This window comes from Oncorhynchus clarkii, chromosome 12 (genome assembly GCF_045791955.1).
Source record: "Oncorhynchus clarkii lewisi isolate Uvic-CL-2024 chromosome 12, UVic_Ocla_1.0, whole genome shotgun sequence".
NCBI classification, from domain to species: Eukaryota; Metazoa; Chordata; class Actinopteri; order Salmoniformes; family Salmonidae; genus Oncorhynchus; species Oncorhynchus clarkii.
Genome location: NC_092158.1, coordinates 79799450 through 79827421, shown reverse-complemented (window position 1 = coordinate 79827421; position 27972 = coordinate 79799450). Strand labels below are relative to the sequence as shown.

The 27972-nt window shown below is 44.6% G+C and overlaps 2 protein-coding genes across 3 annotated transcripts; one reads left to right on the top strand and one right to left on the bottom strand.

The window, feature by feature from the left end:
• Positions 1–451: 451 nt before the first annotated feature.
• LOC139421429 (xylosyltransferase 2-like) lies at positions 452–13504 on the bottom strand. 2 transcript variants are annotated; one of them, XM_071172322.1, is made up of 11 exons: positions 13344–13504; positions 8363–8894; positions 7660–7835; positions 6391–6593; positions 5662–5742; positions 4706–4922; positions 4208–4384; positions 3818–4074; positions 3405–3600; positions 2794–3127; positions 452–2534 (listed from the first exon to the last, which is right to left on the bottom strand). In XM_071172322.1, the coding sequence occupies exons 1-11, from the start codon at positions 13473–13475 to the stop codon at positions 2206–2208; spliced, it is 2634 nt and encodes an 877-aa protein (XP_071028423.1). In that variant the 5' UTR covers positions 13476–13504; the 3' UTR covers positions 452–2205. The 2 variants fall into 2 exon arrangements, with proteins under 2 accessions (XP_071028423.1, XP_071028424.1); XM_071172323.1 differs by lacking the exon at positions 5662–5742 and having other exon boundaries at positions 13344–13475.
• A 3746-nt stretch (positions 13505–17250) lies between these two features.
• Positions 17251–27369, top strand: LOC139422288 (uncharacterized). The gene is made up of 5 exons (XM_071173478.1): positions 17251–17610; positions 18509–18600; positions 21525–21611; positions 23037–23207; positions 24470–27369. Exons 1-5 carry the CDS (start codon positions 17538–17540, stop codon positions 24662–24664), a joined length of 618 nt encoding a protein of 205 aa, XP_071029579.1. The 5' UTR covers positions 17251–17537; the 3' UTR covers positions 24665–27369.
• Positions 27370–27972: the final 603 nt, after the last annotated feature.

Genomic DNA, 27972 nt, shown 5'->3' with positions numbered 1-27972 from the left:
AGATTTTTTTTATTTTTTATTGTGCCACCAGTCAACCTGTTGCCATGTTTTACCAGAGGCGTTCTGTGATTGGCCAGCACTCCCCTCTCCAGTCCAGCACTGTCATGCCTCAGTCAGGGAGCCAGTGCCACTATGTCATCATCATCAGAGTGAGTCATGAGTGGGCTGTGGGGTGATACAGCGTGGACGGAAGTGACATTGAACGAAGTGTGATGTGTCCAAAAAAATAATAATACAAGTGGTTCTCAATAGTTTGACAGAGGAGTTGATATTGAATGGATGGACAAATATATATTTCTCAAAGACTAAAATATGAATAACCTATTCCCTTTACACTAAACGGTGCTATTCTTTCTGTTAAATGGAAGCTTCACTGAAGCAAGTGTGCAAGGGAAACAAGGTCACTTGTAAACTCAGTGGCAGAAACTGAAAAAAACAATAAAAGTAGGAGTTTCAGCCAGTTTAGTTTTAAAACATTACAATTAAAAACAAAACAAAGGTATAGGGTAGGGTTTCAGAATTGTCTAAAAGGGAAATAAGTGCACGTCTTGAAGCTATTCTCCCATTATAAAAACAGTTTGTATTAACAAAGTAAAGGCAGCTTCGATTTCTTAACCAGACCATGAAATAGTCATGTTGACCCCTCTTGAACGGGAGTTTCATTTTTGTAGAAATGCTTATGGACAACCAGTAACATTAAAGTGGTAGGTAGATGACAGAAGACTCTTCACTTTGTTGGCATACAGAGCATGGACAGTACTGCACTGCATATACACTGATACAGAAGAGGCAGCTAGCCCAGAGCCATGTACTTAGAGAGTTGGGCCAACGAGGTTTCTGCATTATAATGTATTTGCATGACTGTCTAGTATTAGAATATTCAATATTCTAAAAGTTTGCCTAACTCTAAATATATGGCTCTAGCTAGGCCTATATAGCATAACTGTGACTAGACCCATTGAGAAGCGATGTAGTCCACTGTGAATGATGATGACACACTGGAGAGGCAGGCCACTGTAGCCTAGAATATTACCCACATCAGTGAGGCACTTCCTCTGACACACAAAACCCCCGGTGGCTTTGCTTTGCAGTGATCATGGACAACAAAGACATTTCACATCTCAATGTTCAAGAAACAAACAAAAATGTAAAACATGATAATGTCACAGTAAACAGAACTCATGAGAGAAGAGGACTCTCTCCCAACTTTAACTTGTCTCCCAGCTGGTAACTCAGAACATTATTATTCTTCCTCCTCCAGGTGAGCTAGCTGGGTCAGATATGTGATGTGATAGTGACGCCGCAACGTTCTAGCAGCACTTTTATACAAAAGACATGTAAGTGAAGAGGATGCCACGTCACCATTGTGACGACCTCCACCTTGACCTTTTAAGCTCCTAATCCTCCTCGTTGTCATTCTCCAACTACTGATCGACCCGGTCCTGTGTAACCTTAGTCTTACAGTAAAGTGCACCCCCCCCCCCCCCCATCTGCTGTTCTGATAATAATGCTTGAAAATAAGCATGAAGATACTAGTCCAGAGGACCCACTGCCCTCTGACAACAATACAACACAGCATTTAGCCACTGTCAAAATGTTGGCCACTGCTTTAAATTCCTTAAAGCAGAAGAAAACTGTGCATTGAACAGAGTTCAAACATATGCGGGTGGGGTTCTCCTCTTTCCAAAGTTCTACCCAGACAGACCCTGAATGAAGACATATGCAGTCGGATAACATAACAGAAATTGTCCATGTAACGAGAAATGACGTTCAAACACAAAAAAAACTTTGTCTTGCAGTCTTCATGTGCAAATTTCCAGCACGCATCTCCTCTGAAAAGGGCATGTAGCCTCTAAACTGGGAGCATAGCCACTCCTCAGCTTATGTAGAGAGAAGCCGTGTCTATTTATGTGCCTTATGAGTTAGCCTTAGAGACCAGAACCCTCTCCCCCCTCAGGGCTCACATATCCTCCCCTCTTCTCAGGGCTCACATATCCTCCCCTCTTCTCAGGGCTCACATATCCTCCCCTCTTCTCAGGGCTCACATATCCTCCCCTCTTCTCAGGGCTCACATATCCTCCCCTCTTCTCAGGGCTCACATATCCTCCCTTCTTCTCAGGGCTCACACATCCTTCTCTCTTCTCAGGGCTCACATATAATCCCCTCTCCCTCTACTGTAGTCCAGCATGCCTCCTGTCCGGGGGGCTACCTGATTCGGCCATCACCTTTGACAGGGCCAAGTTCTGACTTAGGGTCTGGGGCGAGGGAGCTCCAGGTGGACTTGGTACAGGGGCCCAGGGAAGGGCAGGGGCCCGGGGAAGGCAGGGTGGAGCACAGATCCCCGGTCACCCAGAAGGCCCCCACAGTGCGGTCCACCCAGGCTTCCAGGGGTTTGCCCACCAGCTGGGCCCTCTGCTGGGCCTCCTGCAGGGCGGGCTCCTGTGGGGGCAGCTTCAGAACAGATCTCAGCTGCTGGAAGCCCTGCTCCAGGTACAGGTTGCCTGGTGGCCCCGCGTGCAGCCAGCTGTCCTCCTCTGGATCAGGTAGGGTGGCAGAGAGAGGAGGAAAGGGAAGGAGAGAGGACTGTAATGGACCAGTTCGCAACATCCTCATCTGATACATAAATACATACTGAGAGTCTTCCAGTGACTTGAATACAGAGGCTGAATGGCTGCACTGAATCAAACAGAACACCAAAGGGGCAAACTACCCTGAACTACACTCCCCTTGGAATCACTTCACTTTCTGGTAAAAAAGTAATGAACTACCAGACCCTCAAACCACCAGGCTCACCTTGGCGTAGTGGTTTTCGTCCTTTGAAGGCCAGGGGCATGACGAGGAAGCGAGCCTCGGCCACGCGCTCCCACAGCCTCAGCACCCTGACTGTCCAGGCCCCGGGGCGGAGCGGCCGCTGTAGCGGGGGCTTGTACTGTGTGTACTCTGCGTCCACATCCACACCGATGTCATAAGACGCCGCCACCGTCTGGGCGGGGTCGATCCACACAATGGTGGCAGTGAGGTTGGGCCCCCGAACCCACTTCTGTACCGCCACCGGCTCGTCCAGCGGCCCGATCACACCGCCAAAGTTCCGGAAGATTCTCTCCTTGGGGTCCCACTCTGTGCCCACCTGAGGGGGAAACATAAGCACAGAAATTTCACATCGATGTGGTAGGGCAGTCTTGTATCCTTGTTGTCCTATTGGTATTCTAACCTGCTCTTTTGTATCCAACATCTAGGTCTACAGTATGTACGGGTATTTCATCATCAAACTAGCTCCACAAACTTGTTCACCCGTAGTCTCAGCCCTTGTCATACACCACTATCTAAACTGCAACAGCCTTGACTGTACACAATACCCATAGAAATACAGATAGATAGAAATATGTATCTCAGGTCCCACCCACCTCCAGGTTCTTGAGCCTCTCAAACTCCCTGAGGTTGTTCTCCAGCTGCATGGTGGCCTGAGGCACGGCCCACACCTCCACCGTTTCCCTGACCCTTGACCCCACTTTCTGCACCTCCTGACGTACCAAGTAGCCCTGGAAACGCTCGTCGTAGAAATAGAGGTGCACCGACACCGGGTAGCCTATTGGCTCATACCTGCACAAAAGAAGAGATATTTGAATAGACAATATGAGATGGTCAAATAAATTGAGATATCCTTTTAGTGTGTACATCAATAATTAAACCCAGACTTAAGTTGTCCTCCTTTTGAAGAAATCAATCTATTGAGTGTCAACTAGTCTAAGTAATAGTGAAATCTTCCACTCTGAATCTACCATTTGGAAGAATTGTAGTATTCAGGGCAGGGCCTCACCTGCAGGTCTCCAGGCTGGTCTGGCTGCTATCCAGGCTCCTGAGGCCCAGGCGGAAGAAGGAAGAGTAGGCCGTGAGGGCCACGTCACTGAGGGAGCCAACCCCGTCCGCCCGCTCAAACAGGCTCTCCCAATAGGCCTTGATGGCCACTGTCCCTGGGGCGTAGTGTCCATACAGGTGGGTGTCCAGGATGTCTATGGCCTCTTGGTTCACCGTGGACTCAAACTTTCGGGCAAAGAACGTGGGCCGGGTCAGTTGCTGTTTGGGAATGAACACATGAGAATCAAGGTTAAATATTACACTTGTTGACTGAGGAGGAGTGCAGCAGAAAAGGACACTCAATTTGAAGTCTCATGATAGGTACAACAGTGCCCTCTGCTGGCTGGCTGACCTGTATCCTGACGAGGTCCTGTGGTTTGAAGTCGTTGGGAGAGCAGCCGCACCAGTCCACTATGTGTTTGTACTGGCACTTACAGCCCAGCTTCCTGTTCCAGTTGGTAACACGCAGGTTGTTGTCCACCAGAGAGTCACACATGTGACTGTTCCCCAGCACTGTGTGGAAGAAGGACTGGAACAAAGAGGGATTATATTCATATTTCAAACACCGGGATGTGACATTAATGGAAATAGAATTGCAACATTTCATCATCTCCACAGGGATTCCTGAACAATGAAGACAATCCAGACATGTTTCAAAACATAAAATCAATACTTTTGACTCTAGTGTACAACATTCAATATTAAGATATGACCTCAACCAACCCACTTTAACTGGCAGCTAAACTCTCCGTGACCCCCTCTTCAGTCTAGCACCTCTACTGCCCAGAGAGGCTGTGACTTAAGCAGTCACATTGTCATCTTCACCATCGTCATTTTCCCTGTCCATTACCTCAGCGGGGAGCAGGGCGTAGGTGTAGAACTGTTTCAGGCCCGCCACCAGCTCATCCTGGGAGTTGATGACATACTCTACGAAGCGCCTGGTGAGGGAGAACCAGTCAGAGCCCCCAGACACCTCCAGGCCCTCTGGGATGGTCCGCTCACCCAGCCGCCACATGTGGTTGTCACACTCATGGAACAGCCGGTCCAGACCCTGCTTCTTTATGAACCTGGAGGTCATAGGCAGTGTTTGTTTCAGCAACAACTATGACAGAAGATATTCATTAACAAACTATTTTTCCTTCTTATCTGTTTTGTCCAATCATAAATATGCATGCCTTTACATTATATAATGCAATCTTCTCATTGGTCTTTCAGTTGCGCATTCTGATTAAGCTGATCAGCCTGGCTCTCCCACACACACAGCTACCAGGCGGCCACTTCAATCTAGAATTTTAAACTGATAACTAAAATTAGGAAGGATGAAATTACTCAAATTGGTCATTTTAGTAATAGTTAAAGCTATTTTAGTCAAAAGGCTAAATCTAAAATAGCTGCCAAAATTAACACAGCACAGGGAAGGACAGTGATTAAGAGTTACTCATTTATCTAACCACTATTTTACAAGTTCATTGACAACCTGTTGCCTTGTTTCCAAACTTCCGCAATAATAACTGATCTTAAATAGTTTGTCAGAGAGCTGTCCTTGACTATATGGGAAGTAAACATCAAACAGAAGCTTTACAAAATAATAATTCCTTTCATTTTCCCTTCCAACATCTTAGTCCTGTCCTCCAATATGAAAGCTTAACCATTACATCATACTGAGTGAAGCTAAGCTCAATGAGAAGAGCAGTGGAGGAAAATCTCATCCGATGTGAGCCGTGTCAGACACTAACAGTGAGAGCCAAGTGTGTCAGACAGACTGACGAGGCTGTGAGTCAGAGGTTTCCTAACTAAGCTCCCTACCTCGCGTTCTCCCGCCCATGTGACTTGAGGAAGTTCTGGTCTCTGTGCTGTGACAGAAAAGCCACCAGTTCATCGTTGGTCCTGCCGGAAGGCAATAGGCCGGGGAGAAGACAGAAAGAAAGGAGTGAAGGAAAGAAGAGAGGATTAGATTGGGAATAAAACGCTGACTGGAGCGTGGCGCGAGGAGCAGAGAAGGGGGGACGATGACTTTCCATGGGTGGAATTAGCCACTGCCGGCAGGATTTGGGAGGCAGCAGCGGCTCCTCTGTGTGCATTTATTCCCCCCTTTAAACCCTGGGATGGTTCAGGAGGATTGGCCACTGCTCTGGAAGCAGCTCAGAAGGGCCTCAGAAATCCACCCCAGAACTGATTGACAAGAAAGAGACGATTTAGGAGTCTGTCTCTGTGCATCAGTGACCAAAACAGTCCATGACAGCATGGGCTTTCATCTAGAAGGAACCGTGGCTCTCCTTTATCTTGTAGCTATAGGAGTCAGTCACTGCAGGTCAACGGAATAATTTTTTTTAAAAATTAAATCGCAGAGTGACGTGAAACCAAAAAGCTCCAGCACAGATTAAAAACTACAAATCCAGAGCATGTTTCTTCTAAACAGACTGAGTTGTGTGGTAGGAGGAATACAGTCTTCATCACACATATGTCAATTAACCATCAAACATTAAACAATAGTTTCAAAGCTCATCATATGACAGTGGTGTTGTGGTCACTGACCTGGTGGGGAAGTCAGTGGCACTGAGGTTGATGAAGAAGTCCCAATTCCAGTCCAGCATGGAGAGCAGGTCCTGCATGCTGTGCAGGTAGGCCTTCAGCAGGCTGGCACCGCCCCAGATGGTCACCATGCGCCAGGGCGTGGCACGCACATTGGGGTACTGCTGGGCGATCTGCTGCACCTCCCGATGCAGGTAGTTGGAACGCTGGGGGGGGGGTTAGGAGACAGAACGTTTACATGCACAGTAATAATCTGATATTAAATTGATTATGGCAGTTGGCCGATTATGCATTAGTCACGTAATCACCTTACTTATTGGCATAAGGTCAAAATCAAAGTAGGCATACACCGATTAGAACACCTGGTTTTCTGATCAATCTCTCAAATTATTAGGACATGTAAACACCTTAAGGTAACAATCTGCCTACTGCCATAATCAGTTTCATATTGAAATATTAGTGTGCATGTAAACATACTCATTAAATCAAAAACATGCACGTGCATAGAAATCTCCTGGTATGAAATAGCTGTAGGTTCTTCTGGCATCAGGACATGAAGAAAGAATAAGAAGAACTCAGCTAAGAGGCTACTTCCAAAACATAAAGAAGAGGATTAATCACTCAGAGGGAACGATGGATGGGGGGGACTGCAGCAGGGTTGGTGACAAACAGGCCTGAGAGATCAGATTCTTGCATTGAGAAGAGGAGCAGGTAGAAAGTACTGACAGGACCCAGCTCCAGGCTAATACAGGGAGAGTGGCCTGCTCTGCTGGTACAGAGACAGAGAGGCAGAGCGAGAGACAGAGAGCGAGAGGAGGGCTGCCTGGTGGAAGGACTCTAGAACAGCCTGATCTGCTTTCCATCCTGTCCCATCCCTCAAGGCGCCTGCCTACCCGTCCCAGTGAGAGGAGCGATAAGGTGGTGGGCCTTTAGCGTCTAGCGTAGTCTCGACAGTGGGAGCCCATTGACTCCTCATTTATCAGTGCTTTCCCTTCCCTACTGCAGTGTTAAACTGTTGCTCCGAGCTCTATGGCTCTGCAGCTGTGTAGACAGCCACCTCTTAAAGCTCCCACACAGTAACCAGACAAACCCCTCTATCCTGTCTAATCCTCCAAACACTTCCTTACTTGAGGGTTATTTTAGACTACTACACACGAAAAACAGTGACCTTATCAAGCATGCACGAGTCAACGTTTTTTATCGGATGTTGTTATTCAAGATGAAATCCTTCTTGAAGCCATCACAGTAGTGTGTATGTCTGCCAGTAGTTACCTTGTCCACGTGGATGTAGTAGAAGTGGTCTCGGTGGTATATGGCTTTGATGAGGCGTTTGAGCTGCCTGATGGCCCGGCCGTGGACCACCAGAACGAAGGCTACCCTGACCGGGTTCTCCACCTTGGACGGGTCATTGTCCAGCTCATCAGCTGTCTGGACCGGGCTGGAAAAACCTGGCAGGAGGACACCATTTATTTAACTAGGTAAGTCAGTTAAGAACAAATTCTTATTTACAATGACGGCCTCCACCGGCCAAACCCGGACAACGCTGGGCCAATTGTGCGCCACCCTATGGGACACCCAATCATGGCCGGTTGTGATATAGCCTGGATACAGCCACAACACAGGATGAGAGAGAGGATCATGGGAATGAGTCTCTGGATAAAGATTCTTTGGATGATACACATGGGACTGATTAACTGTCCAATAATGGAAAATATATAGTCCTCAAACCCCTGCGTTATAGGTGGATGGGGGGGGTTGAGGACATATTTTTTTTTTAAACAAGAAATGGGACTGCAAATGAAATATTCATGCACAAATTTAGTCTTGGGAGGCACTTCAAGACACAAATAAAAAATGTACCAGGGAGAAAAAATATCCCATAGATCAGTAAGAGTCTGCAGTGTGTGGTCTGTTTGGATGTGCTGTTAGTCTCTGATCTCTAGAGGAATGATGGCTAGGTAGGGGTGTGTCTCACCGTGCAGCGGGCAGAACTGAGGCAGTGCCCTTGGCATGAGCTGCCCGGCCTGATGCTGGCACACAATGTTGGCGATCTCCTGCCGGCACTGCCGCGAGCCTGCGCGGTGCAGGGCCGACAGGGCGTCCTTGCCCATGATGTCACACTTGGGCACAAAGTCGCTGCTGGGGGCTTGGGGCGCCCCCTCCACGCTGCCCGGTTCCCCTGGCATGGCTGGAGGGGGTAGTCTGGCCGCCCCCTCCCCTCCGCCCCGGGTATCAGTGAAGTTACGGCTACTGGAGGGGTCATGGGGGGGAACGCCATCAACTGCTACACCCTGGCCCAGGGGCATCTTCACCCTGATGGTGTGCTTCCCCCGGTGCTTGGAGCCCCTCTGGAGGGCACTGGCAGCCGTGGCCCCCGTCCTCTCCAGCCTGCTGTTCCATCGGGCCCCGCTCCTCCCAGACAAGGCGTTCTGTCTCTCCCAAGCCACTGCCTCCCTTTTGGGGTCCTGGCTGTTGTGGTCAGGTAGCTTGGACCGCCGCGTTTTCCTCTGGGGAGGGGGGTGGGGGGGGAAGAGTTATCACAGAGAAGATTCTCATTCTCCTTTCCTGCCGATACACTACACAACATACTGGGACCAATCAAATTATTAGGAATAGTGTTTGTGAAATGAGGAGATGATTCACCATCTAAGAACGAACAAAACAACAAGTCGACATCAGAGCAGGAGCACCAGAGGCGAGATGTGTTTAGAGTGCGTGTCGTTTCTTCTCTGGGTTATTTTTAGCCTCTGCCTTTTGTTGAAGTAATCAGGGAAAGACAGAGTTCAGAAAAGGCACAACATACAGATGGGTAATGAAGGCAGTGAAACCGCAGTGATCTCAAAAAAACACTCAGTCAGACCCTGGGCACAGTACAGAGCACACAGCGCATGCATGGACTGTACACATTCAGTCACACCACATGAAATTGGACATATGCTCACATCTACAATGAGAGTCCTTATCAGACCACTAAGGGGAGTGTGTGTGTGTGTGTGTGTGTGTCAGACAAAGAAGTTCTCTGATGTGTAATTAGTGAGACTTGTAAATGGGCAACGACAGGCAGGCAGGGGAGCTGCCACACTCTGAGCTGCCCAATAAGATCAGTCGGCCAGGGGCCAAGTGGCCTTATCAGCAGCCCCCCCTGCAGCCCCAGGAGCGCTCAGCGCTGCCCACTTCGGCACCCAGCCCTGAGCCCCTGCCACTTCAACTGTACAGTACACAGCAATGGCCCTTCACCATCACTAGGACCAGGGCTACCTGGGGAGGAGGGGATGTATGTATGTGGGGATGTATGTATGCGGGGATGTGTGTGTGTGTTTTGGGTGGTGGGCAGGGACATTCATTCAGAGCAACTCTAGCAAATTACAACACAAAAAAACATCATGACTCTTCTTGCTTTAAGGGTGTTTCTGGTGGTTAGTGGAGATAAACAGGGGGGGGGGGGAGAAACTGCTCACCAGACTCTTATTGGAATGCAAAAAAAAATGGGGCCTCCACAAATGGATGTGTCGAAAGAATCAAACCCCCAGCTATTTTCACTTCTGGCAGGAAAACATCACAGCTTATTGGAATTGTACAGAAAGGCCCCCAAAATATGCACCCGGAGAGTGGATAGAAAAACAGGGAGTGGGCCGTGCGTTTCCTGTCCCTGTCAGACGGCATGGCCCAGGGCCCTCGCCACACGACGCTGGCACAGACACAGACCAGAGCAGACTGTGGGAACAGAGGCTATGGCCTGGGACAGCCAGCACAGGGAGTTAGACCAGTGCCAATCAGCCAGACCAGTGCCAGTCAGCAGCCAATCCAAACAACACAGCTACTGATCACTCAGTGGACCACAAATGGTGTTCCAGTTTTTTTTTTTTAAAGCATTTGTCGACAATGATATTACAGCCCAGACCCATTGAATGTGTTTTGCGTCATGGGGTCTACTGAAAAGCATCACATTGGGCCAAAAAAAAGAGTTGAGTTTGGAGAGAAAAGTCCATATTTTAAAAGACTGTTACTTTACTGGTGATTCACTGGTTCAAAACTGCTACCAAATTGTAAGTGGATTTATCTAGGCAATGTTATGTTATCATATTGAAGAAAACCACAGCGATTTCAATTAAACTTTTCCCTATTTTTCACACGTTTTAATTAACGCCCTCACGTCAGAAATACTTCGACCCAAAGGCGGGTTTTCTTTTCTTTTTTTCATTCTAATTAGTTGAAGCCATATCACTGCCATCACCATGTGAGGAGAGCAGACCAGCACGCCCCAGCAGCTCTTTATGAAGCCACTGACTGGGGACGACTGAACTGAGTGTGCGGTTTTCTTCACTTCTTCTCAAGTCATTTTCTGTATGGGCTATAATAGGATGCATGTGGTTGTGTTCAAACATGCAGAGCAAGCAGCCAGCTTCTGATTAGAGCAGATGTGAGTTACATCGAGGCCACTGAGCAGAGAGGGATTCAGTCCAATCACTCAGCCCTACATAGAGTTGGGGCCTATACCCACTCACTCAAAAAAGGGAGGGCCACTGCCATTGTGTTAAATAATTGTTTTCCCATTTCAGTCATTTAGCAAACACTCTTATCCAGGGGGACTTACAGTAGTGGGTGCATACATTTTTCATACTGTTCCCCCAATCACGTTTCAAGCGCCATGCTCTACCAACTGTGCCACATGGGAACTGTAAAAATGCCTCCTCCTGCCTCCCAATTACCTAATTTATCACATGATTTACCTAACAAAAAAGTATGTCAGCAGTAGGTATAAGGTTCAAAATTATGTTAAACCATTGGGCAGTGGGGGCGTATACATGTGCCTTTGTTTAGGCTGGCTGACTAAGGACTGAAGTGATAGCAAGAGCTGGATGCATCCTCATGGAATGAACATGGAGAGTAACATGATTTAAAGCAATCTACTAGAGGTCACAATAGGAACATCCAGCTCTCAGAGGGATCTCATGTCATGTCACATTTCCTGTTTATACTGTGTCCGTCCAAAGGGAAATGCATTCATTGCATCTTGATTCAGACAGATTATGTAATGTTTTTACTGGTCCAAGTACTAACATCTTCTTGATTTTGAAAAAGGACAAAACATAGAAACACAATAAGCAGAGAATGGTTTGCTCCATGAAATAACATAGATTTAAACCATCACCAGTGAAACACAGAGTCCAGAGAGTCCCAGAGCAAACCTACCCACCCTATGCAGAGTACCTCTTCTGGGGCCCTCAGATGCTCCCTCTCCCTCCAGGTATGCACAGCTCAGTGAAACAGCTCTATGTGACCACCCCAGCCACAGGCTGTTCACCACACTACCATCCAGCACGAGGTCAGAACAGGTGCATCAAAGCTGGGACCGAGAGACTGAAAAACAGCTTCTATCTCAAGGCCATCAGACTGTTAAATAGCAATCACTAGCCGGTTACCACCAGGTTATTCAACCCTGCACCTTAGAGGCTGCTGCCCTACATACATACACATGGAATCACTGGTCACTTTAATAATGGACCACTAGTCCCTTTAATAATGTTTACATACTGTTTTACTAATTTCATATGTATATATTGTATTCTACTGTATTTTAGTCAATGCCATTCCGACATTGCTCGTCCTAATATTTCTATATTTCTAAATTCCATTATTTTAGATGTGTGTATTGTTAGATACTACTGCACTGTTGGAGCTAGGAACACAAGCATTTCACTACACCCGCAATAACATCTGCTGAATATGTTTATGTGACCAATAACATTTGATTTGATCAGTCTGGAGGGTTACGCACACACGTAACACAAGTCACATCATGAAAGGCAGAGCGGGACATTAGACTCTTTCAGCACACATTCCTGAAGCAGAATCTGTATCAATACCTTAAATGATAACTAAATGCAAGCCCCCGGGGCTAAATCTGTTGCCAGCTCACAATGACTTTATTTGAAGAAGAAATGGGAGGTTCCAGGCCACTGCCTCTAGGGTAGTGTTCCAGGTGTGCATGTGAGATTGGAGAGCCAAGATTCCCATGCTACAGGTCGGTTCAGATGCTCTACTTCAATGTGCTTTAGAAAATATAGACCAAATTGGCTAAATGTGTTGTTTACCTAGAAATAGTTCAGGTGTAGTTTTATACTTGGAAAATATACCAGTCAATTACTATGCTTATATCAAGACCAATAAATTGTGAATCAAACTAAGAGAGTAAATGACTAAGATGACTATGGTATGCAAAAGACCCATGAGCCAACTCAGATAACTTGGTCCAAGGATGATAAGTAAAGATGAAGGGAAGCCTGACCGCACATTCCATACGCTCGCTCCAACTCCCTGCATGTCATAAATGTACATTATACTGGCTAGTCTTGACACCTACTTTGAATAATCACCGAATCTATTAACCCAGTTGGCAAGCCCGATAATCAACTTCGCCATGTATTTCCGTTCTCTTCATCACTACAAGACACAGTCACACAATACTAATTGAAGTGACAGTCGCATAACCAATCAACATTCATCCAAGGACATGCCAAGTCACAACATAATGAAATGAGAGCCTAAACAATGCGACCTGTTTTTAAATATTTGCTTGCTAGCTGGTTGGCAGATTACAGTTTACAACACAATGACCTCATACACAAGTTCTTATGAGTACACTCGGGAAACGTCTAACCTGAATTCTGGAGACAGGTTGGCCAAAGAAATGGTTCACTAGTCTGGTGTGGTTTATCTAGCGAATTGGTTTAAATGTGCAATTCTAGCTATAATAAGCGGAATAAGCTTACTATGAACTAGCATTGGTTAACTACAGCATCTTTACTGTAGTTAGCTACAGAGTAATAGAAAAAGCTAGCTAACGTTTACGTTAGCATAGTACTGTACGCTAGCTTGCTAACTACCGCTACCAGCTTTACAGAGACCAAACATTATTTTAACCAGCTAAACAAAGTCAAACTAAGCTTTCTTACCTCCGCCTCGCCCTCTTCGAGACTTCTCAGACTCCATACTACTAGCCCTTGAATTAGAAGAATCGTTAACGCGGCGGCAATCGCTAGTTTGTATCGTCGGAGGAGCTTCTGCACTCTGACGCTGGCCACCATTTTTCCAATTCTAGTTTACTTGAGCGTTTGCTAGGGGAGGAGAGAAGCAAGTCTGAGCAACGCGCACGTAACGTCATAGACTTGCATTTCCTCAGGTTAGAAGTTGTAGGCAGGCTACTGATTGCACAATTTTGGTTTAATTCTGAGTTTAAGTCTTATACAATACGTTTGATTATGGTTTAAAATCTTTTTTTTTTTTTTCAAGAATGTTATAGGTTTACAGCTATATAGTTCTATAGAACATGTGTCATTTATATGATGAACATAATCAAAGACCCTGTGTGAAAAATAACAAATACAATTAAAGTCTATCATTAGTAATAACATTGCATTGAATGTATTTAAATGTTAATACAAAATGCTATTTGCGTGTTCCTAATTACATAAGGATGAAAAGTGCGGCCCTTTCTACAAACGTTTTGTCAATCCTCTTATGGTTTATTCGATTATGAGCTAGTATGATAATTATGGATCCTTTTAAAAATATAATGATAATCAGATTCTATAATTTTGCTATAGCTTGTAGCAGCTCAGTGCCATATCTTTAGCTACAGTGCCTTCGGAAAGTATTCAGAAACCTTGACTTTTTCCACATTTTGTTACATTTTAGCCTTATTCTAAAATGGATTAAATAAACATGTTCCTCAGCAAACTACACACAATATCCCATAATGACAAAGCGAAAACAGGTTTAGACATTTTTGCAAATGTATTAAAAATAAAAAACAGAAATATCTTATTTACATAGGTATTCAGACCCTTTGCTATGAGACTCGAAATTGAGCACAGTGCATCCTGTTTCCATTGATCATCCTTGAGATGTTTCTACAACTTGATTGGAGTCCACTTGTGGTAAATTTAATTGATTGGACATGATTTGGAAAGGCACACACCCGTCTATATAAAGGTCCCACATTTGACAGTGCATGTCAGAGCAAAAACCAAGCCATAAGGTCGAAGGAATTGTCCGTAGACCTCCGAGACAGGATTTTGTCAAGGCACAGATCTGGGGAAGGGTACCAAAAAATGATGCAGCATTGAAGGTCCCCAAAAGCACAGTGGCCTCCATCATTCTTAAATGGAAGAAGTTTGGAACCACTAAGACTCTTCCTAGAGCTGGCCGCCCAAACTGAGCAATCGGGGGTGAAGGGCCTTGGTCAGGGGAGTGACCAAGAAACCGCTGGTCACTCTGACAGAGCTCTAGAGTTCCTCTGTGCAGATGGGAGAACCTTCCAGAAGGACAACCATCTCTGCAGCACATGACAGCCCGCTTGGAGTTTGCCAAAAGGCACCTAAAGCCTCTCAGACCATGAGAAACAAGATTCTATGGTCTGATGAAACCAAGATTGAACTCTTTGGCCTAAATGCCAAGCGTCACATCTGGAAGAAGCCTGGCACCATCCCTACGGTGAAGCATGGTGGTGGCATCATTATGCTGTGGGGATGTTTTTCAGCGGCAGGGACTGGGAGACTAGACAGGATCGAGGCAAAGATGAACAGAGCAAAGTATAGAGAGATCCTTGATGAAAACCTACTCCAGAGAGCTCAGGACCTCAGACTGTGGGCAAAGGTTCACCTTCCAACGGGACAACAACCCTAAGCACACAGCCAAGACAACACAGGAGTGGCTTCGGGACAAGTCTCTCAATGTCCTTGAGTGGCCCAGCCAGAGCCCGGACTTAAACCTGATTGAACATCTCTGGAGAGACCTGAAAATAGCTGTGCAGCAACACTCCCCATCCAACCTGACAGAGCTTGAGAGGATCTGCAGAGAAGAATAGGAGAAATTCCCCAAATACAGGTGTGCCAAGCTTGTAGCGTCATACCCAAGAAGACTCGATGCTGTAATCGCTGCCAAAGGTGCTTCAACAAAGTACTGAGTAAAGGGTCTGAATACTTATGTGAGGATTGACGAATAAACAATGGACATGAAACAGACCAGGAACAGCGTCCAGACAGGGGAAAAAATAATGACATCAATGCTGACACAGGGATCTGACGAGGAACAAACAGATATAGGAGGGGCAATCAACAAGGTAATGGAGTCCAGGTGAGTCCAATGAGTGCTGATGCACATGATGGTGACAGGTGTGTGTAATGATGGGCAGCCTGGCGCCCTCTAGCTCCAGAGAGAAGAAGTGGGAGCAGGAGTGACCTTACACCCCCAGGGGCGCCACCCGGGGTCCCACCTGGGTGAGCCCGATGGACTGGCTTAGGCGTGGGAGCCCGACGAGCCGGCTGAGGTGTGGGAGCTTGACGAGCCGACTGAGGCGTGGGAGCCCGATGAGCCGGCTGAGGCATGACTTGGGATGGGCGCCTGCCGAGCCAAGGCAAGAAAACCTTTCGAGCCAGCTGAGCCGACTGAGGCGTGGAAGCCCGACAAGCCAGCTGAGGCACCCCCGGTTGCATCGGCGACGGCACCCGGACCCGACGTTGCCAACAAAAACAAGAACTCCCTGATGCTTCACATATTGGTGTCAGCATTCTGTGAGGATCAACGCAGGAGACGAGAAGCAGGTACAGGGGGTGAACATTTAATAAACAACAGACATGAAACAGAACAGGAACAGCTTCTGGACAGGGGAAAATAAAGACATCAATGCTGACACAGGGATTTAACCGAGGAACAAACAGATAGGAGGGGCAATCAACAAGGCAATGGAGTTCAATGAGCGCTGATGTGCATAATGATGGTACATAATGTGTGGCCATGATGGGGAGCCTGGGCCTCCCGAGTGGCACAGTGGTCTAAGGCACTGCATCACAGTTGTTAGCTGTGGCACTAGAGATCCTGGTTCGAGTCCAGGCTCTGTAGCAGTGTCCAGGCTATGGGGAGGGCTTGGTCGGCAGGGATGTCTTTGTCCCATCGCGCTCTAGCGTGGAGGGCCGGGCGCATGCACGCTGACATGGTCGCCAGGTGTACAGTGTTTCTTCCTACACATTGGTGTGGCTGGCTTCCGGGTTAAGTGGGCATTGTTTCAAGAAGCAGTGCGACTTGGTTGGGTCATGTTTCTCAACCTTTGTCTCTCCCAAGTCCGTATGGGAGTTGCCAATTGGATACCACAAAAAAGAGGTAAAAGTATTATTTTTAAAAATATTAAACAAAATGATAGGCAGCCAGAGAGGAGGAACGTGAGCATTTACAACTTATGTAAAGGTCATATTTCGTTTTTTATTTTTTTTTATAAATTAGCAAAAATTTCTAATAACCTGTTTTTGCTTTGTCATTGTGTGTAGATTGACGAGGGGGGGGGGGGATATTGAATAGATTTTAGAATAAGGCTGTAATGTAACAAAATGTGGAAAAAGTCAAAGGGGTCTGAATACTCTCCGAAGGAACTGTACATGTAGCAGAGATGCAGTTTTGGACTCCACCAACAGGCTGTTTCCCTCTCATGCACACTATCCCATCACAGGCATCTTCTCCAAGGTAAACTGTGACTACAACGCTGGAATGTGATGTCCTCCTGGCTGATTTGGACCCTAATATTGGGATTCCCAACCAAGATAACTATTTAGGCTTCTTACTTTGTAAACTTTACGATATTATAAAGCGTGATGTTGTAAATGTAGTCAATAAGTTACATTTAATCAAATAAATAAACTATTTGCATTAGTGTGTTATATAGTCAGTCTGGTTGATGGTTAAGCCTATCTAGTCTGTCATGAAGAATACAAACTAGCACTCATAGCAGCACTCGGTGTGCTGCTATGAGTTCAGTGGCTACTTAATAACCAGTGTCAACCAAGTTGCCTCCTTGGTGACTGCGCGCGCGTGTCTATCAACATCGTACAAGGAAGGTTTGTTGTCCGGTGCCCCGCGACGTCACGGAATTTGGGAGCGCGACAGTGCGCCCTAGGACTCAAATACTGTGGCATGTTTACCGACGTGAGTTTTCATGATCCGACTCTTGTTTGGAGCTCGTCTCTCTTGCATTGGAATAGTACAAGGGATAAGGAAAATAATCCGAATCTATGATCTCGGGCCCTTTGAGGAAAACAGTCCCCTTTTACCCTCCGACTTCATGATCCAATTGGGTGTAGATAGTCTATTCGCCAGAGATGTCCACCGCTTCAACTCCAACCACCCCCTCTCAGTTAACATCGGATCAACTCACGGTCATTGTGGCAGCATGTAAGTAAGATTATAATCTCTCAAAATGTCAAATTTTCCATGAAACTGATGGTGGCATTTGAGCATAGATCAGAATCAGATATAATCTTAGGCATGTTTTTGTAATTAACCCATCTCTTATGATAAACAGGCGTATTGGCATGTCACTTTTGCCTGTTACATTAATAGCAGTTGTATGTGTTCATTCGTTTTCTTTGGACAAAACACAACTATTGTAAAGTTGTAGAAAACTGCAACAGTGTAGCCTATGTGGACCACTGACCTATGCTATAGATCTGGATGGGGAGTTGCCTCAGCAGGTTGTTCACACCAGTGATGGATCCTTTTACTTCATCAAATCACTGCTGTGGTGGTGTGATAAGGAATATGTTGAATACACTGTTCGCCAGCTGCTGTCACTGTAGATAGCAGCCTATTTGCCTACCACATAAGATATGAAGCTTTCTATTTTTAGAACCTATCTGTATTATCTTGAAGCTACTAGTGTTCCTCTTGGACTTGTTTTGTATCAGAAGATGAATTACATGGTTGACTTCACATTTATATTTGATAGTAAATTAATTTTAAGTGTGGAAAATCGACTGCGACTAACATTATGATTGCCAATTATCCCTGTCCACAGATTGAGAAACATATTGTGAACAGCGTTCCATTAAATAGTCTACACAGTATGTCCACACAGCGTTTCAACTTAATTACCTGTGACCTGAGCAGGAAAAGCTCTGTCCCCTAGCAACTGCATATTACAGTGTTCTGAACACTACAATAAACTATTACTTTACATTCATTAGACTGAGGCATTACATAATGCACCTTTTGTACAAGTGCATGTCCATTGTCATTTTGATGCATTGTTAACAGTGGGTGATGAGTTTTCTCTTCTCCTCTCCTTTACTAGTTTCAGGTCTGGTGTTCTTTGTGGTGATCGTGGTGCTGCTGTCCATATACCGGAAAGAACCTCACTGCTGCAAGGACACCCATGGAGACATGGTAAGGACCTTGAGCTCACTCACTATATTTTATTGAAAGATACAATTAATGAGAAAGTGTCACTTGTAAACAAACCATAAATTAAAGTTAGGCACAGATACAGATTAGATGTGACTGAGGCCAAATGTACCATGCTAAATAAATGTAGCGCCATTAAGAGTTGGCACGTTTAATTTGCATGGCTAGGGGAACAGGCCCAGAATAAACTTGATATGATCACTGTAAAACCACGCATTTGCATTTCATGGAATTATTAACAGTGCTTTGGCTATGAGCTCAAGCTTCCATAACTATCCCTGAGTGCCAAAGCAATCATGGGCCATAGTGTGTGGTGAGGCAGCATTGACAAATGCTATTGATACCTGCGCCAATCTTGTGATGTGTCAACACCACTACAATGAGAATATTACAAACAGATTGTTTAGCTAAACATTTGACTCAAAACATGTTGTATGAAAACATATGAAAACATATGACTGGCTAACACAGGGCGGAGGAAAATCTGATCTTGACTGCAGACAAGCATATTCTGCACAGCCTACTGGCAAATCTCACCCAGAAACTGGATGCAATATTCAGTGTTCCCCTGAGTGAGGAACACAAACACTGGCACAGAGGAGTCTTCTGTATCATGTTGACCTCCTTCCCCTCCCTCCCAGAGAATAGAACTTAGCAGACAATATGAATGGTACCATGATGGATGCCCAAAGTATGGAGGTTCATACATATCAATACTATTTAACAACTTCAAACTATGACCAATATTCAAGTCCCTAACTTGGTACAGGAAATAGGGAACAGGACGTATATACTCTCCATGGAGGTCAGTTTTTAGTTTCTGCCCATCCTCCATGTTTCCTCTTCCTGACCTGCGTCCCTGGGGTAGGGTTAGTATGTTATCTCTGGAGCACAGGGACACTACTCATACCTTCCAACTCTTTCCCTTTCTCAGAGAGACAGGAAACATCAACATCTCCTTTGTCTCTGCTATGTTTGGCTCTGGCCTGAGCAGATTAGAGAAAAGTTTTGCTGTCTCTTGTCAGGAATAGACAGGCTTGTCCTCTTGTACATGTCAGCCATTTTGACCTGCTGTCAGCTAGAATAACCCACACATGACACATCAGACAACATTGCTCGTCACTATTTCCTAACATATTGTCAGTGTGGGGAGGGGAGTCTAGTCTATATAGTAAACAGTGGGTGACAGGGTGTAAATATGGAAAGATCTTGGTGGGTATGGAGATGACCTCTGGGATCTGTACTGGGTGAAAGAATACATAGCTAGCTGGCGGTGTGAGCAAAGTAAAAAATCAAGTTTCCTGACGATTTAAGTTGTTTTTTATATAGAAACCGATTTGTTGAAATCAGTTTGTTGTTTTTGGTGTCCCTGTTATGTTGTTCACACATTCCCTGAAATCCTATCCAGTCACCCATATAGTCATAGTGACTGGTTAACTGAGGCATGTTGCAGAAGAGGGTGGTTTTGTTACAAGATCATTACAAGGACACCAACCCGAAGGCAAGCCAGATTGCGAGGGAGGCTCACATGGAAAAAATCCTCTATTGTTTTCTATGGAACGTTTACTTTCCTCTATATGTGTTGTTGCCACATACCTTTCACTGCTTCAGTTTGAATAATGGCCAGAACCTCCTGTGGGTGTTGGGAACAATGGCTCTCCTTCAGGTCGCGGCACTGAAAAAGGCACACTGCCGATGGGGTCCTCCCCCCACTTCAGCTCTGATTTTACACGGTTGTGCTTTTTCACGCTGGGTGAATCAGAGGCAGTAAACAAAAGGACATTTCCCCTTTTTATCCTGAAGACTTTTTTCGCCCCTTGAAAGTGCAACCTAGCGAGGGAAGGTGACCTTTGACATCAATGTTTCTGTGGCGTCTCTCTGTCACATGCTGGAGGGGTGGTGACAAAGGTCAAACTGCATCACTGGGAATGTGAGTGATGTCCCTGTTCAGGCAGGCATCAAACTGGCCCTGATGTTTTGAAGGTGACCATTTTGTCAATATGAACAAGCCTACTTCCCTATGCGTGATTTGCAGTGGGGCAATTTTCCTATGTAAATTGCTACAACCGTTCTCCTACTCATCACGCATCCTGATTTTTATTTATTTTATTTGACCTTTTTTTAACTATGCAAGTCAGTGGCCATTTGTAATGCTGGATTGAACTCTCTCAGGCAAAAAAATCCTTTGTTGTAATGCTATGTAATGTCGTCCAAATTAACTATGGGGGCCATAATGTGTATTTGAGCATGCTTGTTAAGAGGAACCTGTTACAGTTACAAGGAAAGAGAGAGATGCTGAAAAGGTCACACTGTGTGGTTTCTTGCTAGGGACCCTGGTGGCACAATAGGACACTGTATTGTCCCCAATACAAAGAGACTCATTTAGGCCCAGGGTAATCACCTAGTTTTCCGGCAGGGCTTTTGAAGAATTCCAGCACCTCATACAGTGTGAGCCTGCCTAATCTTGTTTGAAATGGGTGGGACTGGGAGGAGGCACAGAAACTGTAGGGTGGTCGTCTTATTGGCTAGATAATTTATGGTATTGCTAAAACAGTCAGGTCCAAAACGAATGAAACAAGGCATGACAATTGGTCAATGAGGCTGAAATTAGGGAATGTCTTCCTAATTGGGACGTTGGGCTAGCCTCGCAATTACCAGACTGATTACCACTGTGTTATCAAAACAGAATGTAACCTCGCAAGACTTTTGGGATGTTGTACAAGGTTAACGTTGGGCAGATCGTCGACATTCAATCTCTATTTTAATTAGATTCTTGTTGAATCTCAAATTTAAATGTAGGCTTGTTAGAAGTTGTTCAGTCATCTCTGTAGTTAATGTGCTAATGGAGGGTTCATCATACTATAGTCTAACTCAGATTAATCACTGTTCCCTCTGTCCTCCTGCAGGATGCCCCTCCTCAGTACTACAGCAGCAGACAGACACTGGTGGGAAACCCCTGTCTGGAACAGACTCACGACAATACACACTCACAGGTAAAAAGGCCCAGCACTGGATGGGTCAATACGTTTTCAGTCAATACGTTGTCAGTCCCATTGATACCTGTGTGTCAGGCGGAGCTGGGGGGGGGGGGTTATAACTTCCAAAGTAGCTGGTATCATAAATGCATTAATATTTGAATGGTCGTCAATCATCATTAAGTAGTTTATACCTGCACCGGGATTATTAAGCGCACAGATTGATACAAGGCAATGTGCAACGAGCAGACAAGTCAGAACCATGGAGAAAGAATTAGGCCTAGGCTACACCTTGCTCTTTAGATAAGTCAGACAGTAAACTAAATAACATCAATCATGCATGATCAGGTAGACCGCAGTCTACAACATAAGCAGCAAACACATCCACATCAATTTGATAGGCTATTGCTCTCTGTAGTCAAGCACAGGGAACTGAATCCCATGTGTCTACTACTGTCATATAGTTCAACCTAATTATGTAATATAGAATAGACTACTTTTGCTTTCATATGCCATTTAAAAAAAAGTTCTACAGGGAAGAACATTATAGTAAACCTACTCACCAAACAGATGTGTCGTGTCATGGGGTCATTCATGCGTAATCATGCAATGTAAAATTGTAAATACATTTAGAAATGTCCAAAGAACAGGCAGAACCTAATCCGAACTAACATCTATGTATATTGTCGAAAATAAGAAATGATACGGTTTATATCCCTGAATAAATTCTCTTTCAACTTAAAATTGAGCTCATGAGACCCTGCTCAAATTGTCACTCTTTTTAAATAGTAACCATTCCAGTCATGAGATGTGCATCTCACTTCGCACTTGCAAATCTTTGCTTTTCAAAAATATTATTTTCTATTTATTTTGTTATATATTCCAGAATATTTTACCTATAAAATAGAGATGTCTTGACTGTGATAAGGGCACAGGAATATAAAAGTGTATTTTCTACTAAATTAACCAACAAGGCTATTGCCAATTCAATTTCATATAGCCATAATCACCAGCAGCTAACCAGCAGCGCAGCGCCAGTCTCAGGCCAGGGGGCCCCTCAAGGGGGTATAGCGACACACATGTACATTGCTTTATAAAATAAGCAATACCAGCTCAGACCAATTCCAAGATTTAATAAAATCATATTATACAGTATATCATATTATATATACATTTGTCATGTTTTATAATGTTAAATAATATTTATTTTATTTGTTTTTTGGTACAATGTTTTTCTTGTAAAACATCTCCAGGAACAGGAGGCCCCGCTACTGCTGTGTGTGGATAGGTTTATTGCTCTGATGCGTATAGTCAGCAGTGATGCACTGACAAGGATTCTCCATGACCAAACAGACACCAGCAGTATCTTCCATCAAAGTGTTTGTGACATCTCTCTAACTGTTCCATTGTGTTCCCCGGCTGTCTGCTTCTTCTCTCCATCAGTCAGGGCAGCTGTTCCTTATCGGCCTGCCCTCCAGCTACTGCCTGCCCTCCCTGGAGGCGCCCCTCCCCAGGCTGCCCTCCTACGAGAGTGTCAGGAAGAAGGACCGCCAGAGACAGATACACATGATGATCGCTGACCGTTTCGGCCTCAACGGCGCCATGCTGACTGAGGTAAGATACCGGGGGATGGACGGGTAGCATTGAGATAAGTGACATGTGTCCTCATAAGTATTGAACGCTGCCTGAAAGTGTAGGTTATTGAAAGTTACCAAAGTCAATCTTTAGTCCATTATTAAAGAGCCTCACATATATAATCTGTTGTTTACTCCTAAGTGCAGTGACCTATAAAAGAGAATAAATGAGAGGTTTTGTTCATTATGAATGTGCTGTCACAGGATAACTGGAGCTTGTTCTAAGATGAAACACTATTCAGAACGCCGTAAATAGGAGCCCTATCATCTCATCTTCTGCTGTAGTGATGCACAGACTGCACATTCCCAGGTTTTACCGTGTTGATCTTTCGCCGGGGCTTTGACTTGCGTAATGCTCGAGCAAACAAGGTAATGAGAAAAAGGCAAATCAAACACAATTAAAGCTTGCGTCCTCAGTGTAAACAGTGGCAGAGAATGCAGCGTTGTGCTTTTTTCCTCCTTTACTTGTCTTTTTTTGCTCCTCTTTTTCTTTAGTAAACGTCCCAGTGAATAAGTGCCCTCCCATCTGTCCCCCATCCTGTCGCCGGTAGCTCAAAGTGGCCCCTGTCAGACTTTAGAGGGGGTCTGATGCCCCATAATTGCCCTGTCTGTGCTGTGGCCGTAGGGGCTGGAGTGAAACTTTGTTGCATTGTACGTGTGTGGTGTTTTTATAGGCGCGCAGGGCTGTCCTTGCCGCCCGCGGGGGCCCCAAGCAATTAAAAGATAAGGGGTTAGTCAGGGAGTGAGGAGCTGGCTGATGACGGAGATAGGCTCTGTACTGGAGGAGTGATGCTAAAGGCAGCCCGGGTGCTGCCAACCTAATCTGTCATGTAAACGCTAACATGATGCCATTAGGTTTGATGTTAGAGATCATGTATCAGCCAATACACGCTAGGAAACACCTACACCTGGGAAATGGAGTCTCTAATCTTAGATGGGATGTAATTTTAGAAGGTCATGGGTTATTTTGTTGTGTGTGTGGAATATATAGCGTTTAACATTTTCAGTATTTTTTATAGCCTCTCAATTATGAGTGTTAGCATTTATTTATTTATTTTTTATTTAACCTTTATTTTAGGAAGGTGACTCATTCTAAGTGGCTCACTTTGTCACAAAGTATAGCTTGATATGATGAGCCGCGACCCACTCAAATCAAGCCATCCACTCACCCATTTGACACGTACCCACCTACCCTAGGTTCTAAAGCAGTGTTAACCAAAGCTTACTCTTTCTCTCCCACAGCCCCCTCCAACGTATGAGGAGAGCATCCGCCACTCCATTGAAGTGCCCTTTGACATTCTGGGGTCTGTAATAGACGCCCCTCATCCCCAGAACATTTACCCTCCGCACCCTGACACAGACTTTACCACTCAGTCAGAGGTAACCACTCAGTGCCCATCCACTCAGGATGCCAACAGTGCCACCCTACCAGTCTGAATCCTCAGACTCGCTACTGACACACGATGACAAGGACAACTGGAGTATTGATGCTTTTTATCCACGTTGATGTGCCAAACTGGTCAGAAGATAACAGACAGGGGAAATGCACACATTCTCAATAGGTTGAATAAGATCCAGCAGCCAATGGGTTGACTGGACTGTAGGAACATCCTGCAGTGACAGTATGCTGGAAGATAGTGAAATTCTACATTGCGGGTTACTCCATACTGACAAACTTGAATGTTTAAACACCTCTTGTCAGTTGTGATTTTAAACTGGATCCTAAATAAGATTGATGAACTGGGAAGACTTGGATTGCCATTCTTCAGTGAAAAGGGAAACCGTCCTGTAGATGACCAATACCATGACAATATGTGTCTGAGGTGGCAGGTTCTAATGCCAAAGTTAACTGTAAGAGGAGACAGGCCAGGTAGAAAGACACTCCATGACAAATGTGCTGCTGAAAAACAAATACTATTTTGCTGTGAACAGAAAAAGCACCAAAAAGGGAAGAACGATCTTTAGATTTTTAAAAAATGTTTCTCATATTTTCTACATTTGATCATTTTATGGATTAAAGTAATCTGGATGATTGTTTTTTGGGGAACTGTGTTGTAGCAAGTCCTTTTCTGAGTAAAACCACTCTCCTCTTTTAGTGCAATGTCCGAGCCAAAAACGTATAAGCGTGAGTTGTAAAATGCTCCTATGTCCTACTCTGCTGAACTTGGGTTGTACAGCTGAGCCAGCTACAACTTGTGTGTTAGTCTTGGAACCCGTGAAGAGTGAGTCAACAACACCAAACCTGTGTTGGCTCTGGTAAAGGGTCTTAAAAGCCCAATGCAGCCGTTTTTTTAAATATCAAATCATTTATGGGTAACAATAATGTACCTTACTGTAATGGTTTTCCATTAAAATTATCAAAATTGTTTTTTTTGTTGCTTTTAAGCATTAAACGTTTTAACAAGCAATAATTGTGGTCCGAGTGGGGAGGAGAAAAGGGAAAACTAGTTGTTATTGTTAGAGAGGTTTGGAACTCTTTATTATTAATCTATTAACTCATTTACCACCTGGTGATGTCACCAGGCATGCCGAAACTCCACCCATGCAAAACCTGATGTTTAGAAGGTCCTTTGTAGAATGTATTTTCAACCAGGAAATAATACTGATCAAATCTTGTTAGTTTCATCAGCTGTTGTACAATATGATGCAAAACTTTACAATATGATGCAGAATTTTGACTGCACGGGGCCTTTAAGATACAATTCAGCATTGGGATTGTGGGAAGCGGTAAGGAGCTAGCTTTGTTTATTCAAGACCTCTGTGAACAGTGAATGAGAATAGTTGTGTAAAAAGCGTATTTTTTGTTGTTGGTTAACTGGGCTGCCTGTTTTAACAGTCCCTGCACAAGCTTGAGAAGAAACCAGTATGAATGACAAGAAAAAGTATGTAATATTTCCCTCACATCATGTCTGAAACAAAAGTATGAGGTTTCAACAGCCGTTAGCAAGTTCTATTCAAAAGACATATAAATTCCTGTCTGTCACGTAAACTAATTGAGATGGTGGTGGCTTCTAGATAAAGACATGTTTAACATAGCGCCTGTGTGCTGTCTCTGTCTGGCCTTAATGTCCACTAGTTTCCTTTTCACCTCATTTAACACATGATTTACTTAACAAAAGGCACATCTCAATAGGTGGTCCAGGTATGACATGAACAAGCAGGGGGAGAGGCAGGTGGTACTTTCCTCTTTTGTTCTCTATTGTTCCTCAAACAAGGAGGAGGCTGATGACATCACATCTGACCATCTCCTTTTATTTGATTTATTTAACCTTTATTTAACTAGGCAAGTCAGTTAAGAACAAATTCTTATTTACAATAACGGCCTAGGAACAGTGGGTTAACTGCCTTATTTAACTGCCTTGTTCAGGGGCAGAACGACAGATTTTTACCTTGTCAGCTCGGGGATTCGATCTAGCAACCTTTCGGTTACTGGCCCAACGCTCTAACTACTAGGCTACCTGCCGCCCCAAACCTGCCACTCCAAAATCCTTGAAGTTAACTTAGTTTGCAGTTGTCTCTAAAACACCATTTTGCTCAAAACATCTTTTTTTAACCCTTAGTGGATGTATTTATACTTGGGATATTTGAACAGGAAAAGTAAAACAAAATCACTGGAGGACATCTAACTTTCACTTTCCGAACCCTCTAAACTGCACTTTACATTGGTGGGAGCAGTGTTTTTGTGCATTTTGAATGACCCAGGAACCTAACGATTATACAAGTGAATTAATGACCTGTAAGTTTACTTTGAGCCCACCACCAAGTTACATCTGACCTGTACACACACATTGAACATATGTATGTAAATAATAAACTGTTATTAAATCCAATTGTATTAGCCACATTCACCGAATACAACAGGTATACCTTACAGTGAAATGCTTACTTACGAGCCCCTAACCAACAATGCAGTTGGATATACGGATAAGATTACGGATAAGAATAAGAAATAAAAGTAATAAGTAATTCAAGAGCAACAGTAAAATGACAATAGCGAGACTATATACAGGGGGGTATTTTATATTTTCTTAATCATGTAAATTGTTACTTGCAATGGGTGAATTGTTTTTAAAAGTCATAATGACAGTCTAAGGAGGAAAATGGATGCACCTGTTTCTGTATTAATGAACATATGTTACCTCTGTGCCTTGTCAAAGTTCTTCTCCATCCATTGTCACTCAAAAGCTTGACCTCTGACATCTGGTGGCCAGCTATAGAATTGCAGTCTTGAAGATTACACCATATTAACTGAAAACTGAACCAACCCACCCCATACTTTTGAGACAATACTCTCACATACACATAACAATGTCACAGTCAGTAATATATAGAACTCATTAGATGAAGTGTCCACAAGGGTTCCATTGTCCTGCTGTTGGGTGTCTAATGAGAGAGAGAGAGAGAGAGAGAGAGAGAGAGAGAACAAAAAGAGGTCATTAAGCTCCTCACAGTTGGGCAGCACAGCTGGAAACAGCCTAAGGGCAGAATGAGAAGACACTACAGGATGAACAACTTCCATCACCGTCTTCTGACTGACAGACACAAAGTGCAACTGTTTGGTAATCCCCTTGAGCTCTTGTCGTAAAAGATGAGCCCCATATAGTTAATGAGGTCTTACGGTCGTTTGATCCCTTAAAACACAGACCACAAAAAGAGGTGACATGGGGTGCTCTTTTCATCATTGACATCTCAACAGCTAATTAAGCATACAGATTTGGCATTTAGGGGATTAGCACATGCTATAT

Bases quoted from the DNA above. Each gene is read 5' to 3' on its own strand.
- LOC139421429 (XM_071172322.1), bottom strand. From the start codon at position 13,475: ATGGTGGCCAGCGTCAGAGTGCAGAAGCTCCTCCGACGATACAAACTA. The intron at 7,836-8,362 runs GTGAGACACACC...TCCTCCTGCCAG, and splicing joins TCAGTTCTGCCCGCTGCACG to GTTTTTCCAGCCCGGTCCAG. The intron at 4,385-4,705 runs GTAATGGACAGG...TCTTTGTTCCAG, and splicing joins ACGCCCTGCTCCCCGCTGAG to TCCTTCTTCCACACAGTGCT.
- LOC139422288 (XM_071173478.1), top strand. From the start codon at position 17,538: ATGTCCACCGCTTCAACTCCAACCACCCCCTCTCAGTTAACATCGGAT. The intron at 18,601-21,524 runs GTAAGGACCTTG...GTCCTCCTGCAG, and splicing joins AGGACACCCATGGAGACATG to GATGCCCCTCCTCAGTACTA. The intron at 21,612-23,036 runs GTAAAAAGGCCC...TCTCTCCATCAG, and splicing joins ACGACAATACACACTCACAG to TCAGGGCAGCTGTTCCTTAT.